The sequence below is a fragment of the Solanum stenotomum genome, chromosome 10 (assembly GCF_019186545.1).
Source record: "Solanum stenotomum isolate F172 chromosome 10, ASM1918654v1, whole genome shotgun sequence".
In the NCBI taxonomy this organism is placed as follows: Eukaryota; Viridiplantae; Streptophyta; class Magnoliopsida; order Solanales; family Solanaceae; genus Solanum; species Solanum stenotomum.
The window spans coordinates 55,204,815-55,214,182 of record NC_064291.1 but is presented as its reverse complement, the minus strand read 5'-3'; the positions used below and the strand labels follow the sequence as shown (position 1 = coordinate 55,214,182).

Genomic DNA, 9,368 nt, shown 5'->3' with positions numbered 1-9,368 from the left:
ACGAACCCGAAATTTCTGATTAAGAATGGAACACCACTCTTTTTTGGCACTCATTGTTCGATAACCACATTGAACTCAGATTAATTTGAATTCGTGCATTGTATTTTGGGGGCGGTATTTCTGGAGGAATGCTCCCAACAAGACTTTTTTCATATTTAGAGGGATAGTTTAACATGGGGATCCAACATCGGTAAACCATGAATTGGAATGAGCCTAATCTAATGCCATGATAGAAACGAATCTTCGACCGGGAAGAATTTTCCAAATTCATATATGGAGATTAAATTTACGATCCCTAGTTGATTTGGGACACTCAACACGAACTAAATCTTTCTGATTAAGAATGAAATTTCAATCATCCCACTATAATCTATGTTGGTAGAACACAACCATTTGTATTTTACTATTTTTATTATCTATATAATCGAACGTCAGCAGTTATTCAAATCTTTTTGGAACATCAAATTTCGAAAGTAAATGAAAAGCAACTTAAAAAGTGTACATAGACAAAATGAGCTCATTGGTAATCATGAACCTAAAATAAGATCAACAATGAATACGTTTGAAGTAATTTATCGTATGTGATTTGGATAATTATTCCTTAATTAATTGTTAATTAAGATGATTTTTTTTGTCCTAGTGTATTAAAATAATCATATTTAGTTCATAGTTTATATAAAACTAAAAAATAAGACCTCATCTTAGCTACATTGGCTTTTCATGAACAAATTTGATGATCTAGTGATATTCATATAATTATTTCAATATATGTGACCCTTGATGTATTCTTTTATTGATTTCCAATGGATTTTTAAACCAATAAAAAATAAAAGAAATATATAAGCGAAAAATATTAAAGAAATAATTTAAAGTATGACAACCTAATAAAATTCTTTGGTTATAATTTGTCTAATTTGGACATAGATTGTAAATGTTGTCATTACAATAAATAAGGATATTTTAAGAGTTAAGTTCTCTCACCAGGTCCCCCATACAAAACGGTGTGCTTATATTTTCTATTTGTTCCCCTTGGTGGAATATCGTAAACCCTATAAAAATCGGGATTATCGGTGTGTGGAATCGTATTTACCTCTATCGTCTCACCTTTATAGTTTAATGCTGTAATTCCATTGCACGAACCATCATACCCCTTCATATTAGTGGGGAAAAAACTGGAGCCCATTGGTGGTTCAGGTATGTCTGGTGGGCTATAAGCCACTCCTCCCCATTCAATGTGTGTAGCAAAGCTTGCTAACTGAGTGAAGATGTTTTGAGGCCAAAAGCCAACTTCTCTATGCGTTTCTTGAACCAAAACCCACCAATTTCCGTTCACTAGATCCTTTTGTTTCCAAATGAAGATATATAATTAGTATCTCATTTTATATTATTTTTAAAAACAATTCTTGAAAGAGAAGTGTAAAAAATACCCGATCGAGGTACATTGGATATTCCCATAAGTTATGAATATCTCCACGGTGTGAAACATTACTAAATGGCGCTCCAACGCCTATCTCGGTGTCTACCAGTACAAATCCAGGACATAGTGTATTAAAGCAACCTATATTATCAGCCTAAAAATATATATATAATTATATATAAAGTCTTAACAATTTCATGAACGGAAAATAAAAGTTGATAAATACTCATAAAAAAATAACTAACCTGAAAATGTATAAACATCCTAGTTAGGGTATCGCCATATAATGTTGGATCCACCTACACAAGAAATAGAATCATCATCATAATAATAATTGAATGGTAGTTTGTTGATACGCTTTCTAATAACTTCCATTTTATATTCTAGAGGTGTGATATTCAATCCTCTAAAACATGAAATAAGCAATAGAGAAAAGCTTACTCTCCAACCAATTTGTATAATGTCCGATAATTTTTGAACTTTCAATCGACATCCACTATGTTGTTGACCTTTAACATAAGGATTCCATAAAGTAGCTGACATTCCAGCTCCTCCGAACTTGTAATCCAAATCAGTACGAGTTGAAACTATTGCAACCTTCAATACATTAACAAATTATTTTTTTTAAAAAAAACTAAATTAAACCTAGCTGAAAAGACAACAAAAAACTAAGAAAATTAAAAGTTCATGTACCCTGTATCCTTGTGTAGATAAGAATCTTTTTTTCAATGCACTGTGATTCCTAGTCTTTGGAAAAGTAATAAATAAAAATATATGAGATTTGATGCTAATTGTGAAAACAAAACATCTTAAATATTATTAATATAAATATAACAAATTTTATATATATGTATATAATAAAGATTCTATTGATTGGAAATGAATTATTATTGATAAAGCAATAATTAAATTGATTTGACATTATCTTACCTCAAAAAATTGGGTATGAAATGCGAGATCTTCTGGTGGTGGCATATGTTTTTGTCTGATAAGATCATCTTTTGTAATTCTTTTAATAGGCACTGATCCAAAAGGACAACCACCATCATTTAGCCATATCGTCGATGCTTCTTTAGACTTTGAGGTACCTAAAGTTTGCTTTATCCTAGATAACGTAGGCTTCATCTGTCCATCCAAAATTGAAATTCTATATCAGTATATCCCTGTTAAATGTTGCTAGCTAGTGAAGTAGAAAATAAAGTGACATGCCTTTGGATGAAAATTGTGGTTCTTCAACAATGGATGATCAAATGCAGGTTGCTTGTAAAAATCGATACAATCATATATATCTCCATACATGGTCTGTGACTCAAATTGTAGACAAATAAGTTATTTGGTCATAACAATTGCATATATCTTGTCATCCAAATTATAATTCGAAATAAATACCTTAATTGTTTTGATTGCAGGTTTGTTCAAAAGTTTAAGTTGACTTTCTAACTCTTGATCCTCTACTTCGGATAATTTTATTTCTCCTTGAACCACATAATTATAACTCAGAAGAAAATATAATACCAACGTTTGTTGAATAATCCCTTGATTTATCTGCATTGCCTGAACTTAGAGAGAACATATGTTAAATAGATTTAGAGAGGAAATAAAAAAAATGTTATGCAAGTTAAGTAATGTAGTTTATTTTAAAGCAAGATTATCTTAATTTTATAAAGATTTTATTACATTAAATGAAAGTTGACTGTTTGCTTTAAACTTTAAAGTAATCTACAAAAAGGATATATTATTTGACCATAGAGATTACTATCTCATTTTTTTAAAAAAAAGGCAAAATCGATTTATCCTGATTTATTGCTTTTTTCCAATTTAAAAGGTTAATGTGTTTCTTAAGAGCCAATAACAATAATAATATTTCATTATATTTAATGTAATTTTATAATTGATATATTTTGGTTTTGTTTTTGATGTAGTATATATCAAGACATAATACCAAAAAATTGAGTACATTCACCCACAATCAATATATCAACCATCGAAAAATTATTCCACCAAGCGATCTCGGTTTACGTATTATTCTTTAAACAAATTACATGACATCAAGATTATGCAATTTATAACATATGTAGAATTATATATGTATCTGTGTATCTAAAAATTATAGTTGTCATTACTCTCACATACCTCCGCGTGATTTACAATAAGTATGAGATAATATTATTTCGCTATTTTTTAAAAAAAAATTTTGCAAAAATGGACGCTAATAACGCTATTTACTAAATTTTCTAACGATCAAAATATAAAGATCCATAATTCCACTTTAATTAACGGGGGAAAAATTGTATATAATAGCAAACTATTAATTCAAATTAAATGCTATAAATATAGTTTGATTTAATTGTACCTCATAGCAAATTGTTGCTTTTTCACCTCTCTCCTGGTGAATCTCGCTCGCCACTCTCTCCCTCGCCTCTCTCGTTTTTTATACAAACGCAAGTGTATAAAGTGCGTTTGTGTTTGTATAAAGTGAGAGAAAATTGTATATATACATATATTTTCGTTCTCCTCTCTCCCCTCTCCCAGATCTCGCTTGCCACTCTCCTNTTAATTAGTTTAGTTATATAATGGTTTATATTTTAAATTAATTAGTTTATAATTAAGTTAATTATTTTATTTCGTTAAGATTAATTCTGTTTTGATTAAATATTTAGTTAATTAGTGTAGTTATATAATGGTTTATATTTTAAATAATTAGTTTATAATTAAGTTAATTATTTTATTTCGTTAAGATTAATTTTGTTTTGATTAAATATTTAGTTAATTAGTGAAGTTATATAATGGTTTATATTTTAAATGAATTAGTTTATGATTAAGTTAATTATTTTTATTTCGTCAAGATTAATTTTGTTTTGACTAAATATTTAGTTAATTAGTTTAGTTATATAATGGTTTATATTTTAAATGAATTAGTTTATAATTAAGTTAATTATTTTTATTTCGTTAAGATTAAGAAGCTTGTTAATTAATTAATATTATTTCATCTTATTCAAATTTTAGCCGAATTTGCTAAGAAAACTCAATTTGTTCTTATCAATGACTCTTCTTGGTTCCTTCGATATTAATCAATAGGAATTTATATATCCAGTTGTTCTTTAGCTTTCATTTTAAAATAGTTTGAGAGCTATCATATTGCTGATATATCAATCATCTATCCGAGAAGCATTTTAGTTCGTTTTTGTTAGGATTTGTTGCCGAGTTTTCTTTTTTTCATGATCTAAGTTCATATTTGTTCATCGATTTGTTTCCTTGTTCAAGTTGGCTTAAAGTCTTGACCATGTCTAACTTTGATGATTTTGCCTGCTCATTGTCAAGATTATCAATCTTCTTGTTTATCATCAGTTTATTTGAGTAAGTGAAATTTTACCGATTTGAGCCGATCTTCTAATATAGTTTCATACTTTTTATTTTTTTTATTTTTTCTAAATTAACTCGGGCTGCTTTCATGCTTATATGATCATTTACACCATTGTGGATTTGTCCAGAAAGCTCTAAAAATGTTTATTGATTTTCCTTATTTTGGAAATGTTTGGCATAATCAGTTTTCTTCATCGTGAATTTGTCTATATGAGCCGGCTAACTCTAAATACGGAATATCTATTCTGCACTTCCTTCCCCTTGACATCTTCTTTGGAGAATAATATCATCTTCTTTAAGTCTTTATTTGATTAGCTATAGATTGACACTGTTCCAATAATGTTAATTGTCTGCCATGTATTTTGGGGGTTATCTACATGAGTTTTAAAATTTTATCTTTCTTATTTTATCCTATTTGGTCTTAGTTTGGCATTAAGAGACCTATTAATTTTCTTATTAATGTTATGGATTTATATCCAGATTTGAGAAATCTATTTGTGATATATGGAATGAGTGATAACGACAATGTAATTGCTTTCAACTAAGTTGATTTTATGAGTTGCAATAACCTGTGTTTTTCTCATCTTTAGCCCGCATTATACATATGCTAATCCTTATTCTTTGTTTTCTTTGCATGAATTATCAATCCGAGTTCACTTTGGACTCATCTCTTGCATATACTTGAGTCGTTCCGAGTCATTCTCATATTTGCGGTGAAAGAAAAGCTGAAACAGGCTGTATACATATTGTATACAGCAATATACACTCGTTATACAACGAATTACAGGTCAAAAACGCAGGAATACAGGGCCAGAGCGAAATACAGGTGTTCGGAAGTGAGAAATACACGAAAAGAGCTGATATACATGCTCATATACACTGATATACATGAGCTGTATACCAAAAACGGGTTTTGTTTAAACCCCAAAAAAGTAGCGAATTTGGCCCAAGAAAGGCCCAAATTCAATTTCTCCCTTATGCTTTAATTATTAAATTGCGATTCCCTATTATTTGTTGTTTAACTCTAACTTTGGAATTTTTAATTAACTTAGTTGAATTCCCCAAAAGACGAACTATTCATCTGAGTTGTTTTGTTTCTAACAAATCTCATTTTATCAACTCTTGCATTATTCATTTATAATCTTTAGTCCAAACTCTTTTTTTTAGTTTAAAATAGTTTTTTTCACAAACCCAAAAAAAATGACTCAAATAGAAATCAATTAATTTAGTTTTCGTTAAAATTCTAATTACTTGTCTCTAATTCAAATATTTCAATTAAGGTCCCATTTTTCTTAAAAAATAAAATCGCTCTTTGTTTAACTACTTTCTCAAAGTTAATCTAATAGTGTAAATTATATCATAACTACTTACTTAGTCATTTTCTCAAAAAAGATTAGTCAATTAATTCAAAATGATATCCATGCTTTAATTTATTAAATTGGTTTAAATTATTATTTCAAAATGAATCAAATAAATGCTAATTAATCTAATTCTATTAATATTCTAATCACTTGATTTTCGAGTCAAATGTTCCATTTTGGATCCCTTCCTCTAAAAAATAGAATAATATAAAATGCGTCATTTATTTAATTATTTTCTCAAAGTTAACCAAATTTTGTAAGTTATTTTTTTTTTTTATATTTTTATATTAAATCGTTATTTTCCTAAAATAGTCAAATATATTTTAGTCAAGTCGCAGGTCAACCGCATGTTAGCGGACACTTAGAATGCTTAAACCCTTCTCGAAGTGTAAATTGAACCCCGAACCCTCTTTGGTATTTTCAAATGATTTTTTCTGTTTAAATCTTTGAAAATTATAAGTTTTCTTAATTTCTTTAAAAAATTAAGTGGCGACTCTTTTCTAAGTATTTTTCTCAAATTGTTTTATACTTAGAACATTTCAAAAGTGATTTTTCTAAAGGTTAGGGAAAATTACGGCATAACAATCACTACTCACATACCTCCGCGTGATTTACAATAAGTATGAGATAATATTATTTCGCCAATTTTTAAAATTTTTTTTGCAAAAATGGACGCTAATAACGCTATTTACTAAATTTTCTAAGGGTAAATCACATAAATACGCTATATTAAAAAAATATTTACCATCTATGACAATATAACTTTTTTAACTTAATATAACATTTTTTTGGAATTGAAAATGTTGTACAGTTTTTCTCTTCGCTTCCTCCTCTTCTTTTTTTTTATTCTTCTTCTTTGTCTCTTTCTCCGTCATTTTTCTTCTTCTTCTTTTTGTTCTTTTTCTTCTTCTTTAAAATTTTCATTTAATTAACTATCCTCAAATTAATATTTGCTCATATTTTACTATCTTTACTCAAGAACATGACGAGAAGAGGAACAGAAAAATTAAAAATTTGTATAGAAATATGTTTTCAAGCAGAAATTTCAAATCTCTAAAATTACAGCGGTAAGAGTTCACCATTGATAGTCATTATAAAGCTTCAAATATTAGATTCATTATTTGAATTTTACGAATTTGTGATTAGTTTGGATAGGTTGTTACTATAAATAATTGAAAATGACGTTTGTAGTTTATATCTCAATTTTAAGAGGGTTTGGTTAAGTTTATAATTGGTAACACAGTTATACTACATTTATAATACATGCACATTACATTTTTAATACATATTGCAAATATCACTCACGCTCTTAGTGATACAAACCAAAATAATTTATAAGACACATATAGTACATGTTTTATTCAAAAATAATACAAGTTTAATTCAGTTTATCTTGTCTTTCGTTAGTTATGCTTTTCATTTATTCTTAATTTTCTCTTCTAATTCAACTTTAATACTATGTAATACACTTTTAATGCAAATTTAAATCATTTTGTAGTTTATTATTTGTTACTATTAGATTACTTGTTTAATTCATTATTGATATAAGTTTAATTCACTTTATAGATCATTGTCTGGTCTTTCATCGGTTACATTTTTTATTCATGCTTACTTCTCTCTTCTAATTCAACTTTAATATTTGTGTAATACAAGTTAATTCATTTTTCAATTTATTGGTTAATTTGTTACGATTGAATTACTTGTTTAATTCACTATTGATACAAGTTTTATTCAGTTTACAGACCACAAAATGCTCTTTCGTATGCTACATTGCATTCATGTTTAATTCGCTTCTAATTCAACTTTAATATGTGTGTAACACAATTTTAATTCAAGTTTAATTCATTTCGCAGTTTATTATGTTTCTTCATTTGTTACGATTAATTACTTGTCTAATTCATTATTGATACAAATTTTATTCAGTCTACGAATCATTGACTGCTCTTTTGGTTGCTACATTTTGCATTCATATTTATTTCTCTTCTAATTCAATTTTAATTCAAATTTAATTCAAGTTTAATTCATTTTGTAGTTTATTGGTGATGCGTAGAAAAAAAACATGACTAATCTGGTCATGCTGATTTACTTCAATTTATAAGACATGTATAATATATGTTTATTCATTAACAATATATTTATAATACATTTTGCAGACTTCACTCTCTTTTTAGTGATCCCAATCAAATTATAATTTATAATACATGCATAATTCATTTTTAATGCATATTGAAGACATCATTCCAATTTAGTACAATCTTTAAAAACAACATACATAATAACTTTTAGGGGCTAATTTTTTATAAGAGCTATATATTCATTAACATTTATTTTGATCCATATCATTTCTTGTACTACATTAAATATTGAAGGATCAACAACTTAAATACTATTATAGTGGTTGACAACATAATTTCCATGAACAAATAGAGAAAGAATGAGCTCAAGATTTTCTTCTCCCTTTAGAGACATAACGAATTGAATTTGTGGTTCAAGATTGTAGATCCTTCAATTGTAGCTTTAAAATATTGATACCTTGCACAGAGAGAATAAAAAAGGAGAAAGAGGAGAGAGAGAAAAAGGAGAAAGAGGCGAGAGAGAAACATAAATCAAATAAATACATAATATTGTTATATATTGATATAAATGGTAATAATTAAAAAGTATACTTAAAATAAGTAATTATTTTTTAAAAGGGATCCACCCAAGTAATTAATCCATTTTCTAACGATCAAAATATAAAGATCCATAATTCCACTTTAATTAACGGGCCTAATATTTCCCTCCCTCAGCCCAATAAGCATGAAAGCCCAGATAAAGCCGAGAAAAATAAAGGAAAAACTACCTAACTAAACATACATCTCTACCATATATACTAATATTATCTCTACTTTCAAACAATTACATATATTACCACTTTTAATATTTTATACCTTATATTTTAAAATATAATATTAGATACACAAATTCTGTAAACTAGGATTGATTAATTATCTTTACATTTAAACACCAAAATTAATAATCCAATTATAATTAATATTTGTTCTCTCTCATCAAGTTTCCCTTTGCCATGTCTCCCGAACTTGATAAAATTATTTCATTATGTATCTAGTTTAATTTTCATTTGTATCTAATTGTAATTTCAACGTATCTAAACTTTATGAATTGTATTTGATTTTAGTCCGCCTTGATTTTAATTGCCCTATGTATCTAGTGTTTTTTTTTTTCCT

The 9,368-nt window shown here is 27.6% G+C and overlaps 1 protein-coding gene across 1 annotated transcript; it reads right to left on the bottom strand.

The window, feature by feature from the left end:
• Window positions 1-967: 967 nt before the first annotated feature.
• Window positions 968-2,968, bottom strand: LOC125843313 (uncharacterized). The gene is made up of 8 exons (XM_049522543.1): window positions 2,807-2,968; window positions 2,627-2,719; window positions 2,348-2,542; window positions 2,111-2,164; window positions 1,859-2,014; window positions 1,663-1,716; window positions 1,428-1,571; window positions 968-1,339 (listed from the first exon to the last, which is right to left on the bottom strand). Exons 1-8 carry the CDS (start codon window positions 2,966-2,968, stop codon window positions 968-970), a joined length of 1,230 nt encoding a protein of 409 aa, XP_049378500.1.
• Window positions 2,969-9,368: the final 6,400 nt, after the last annotated feature.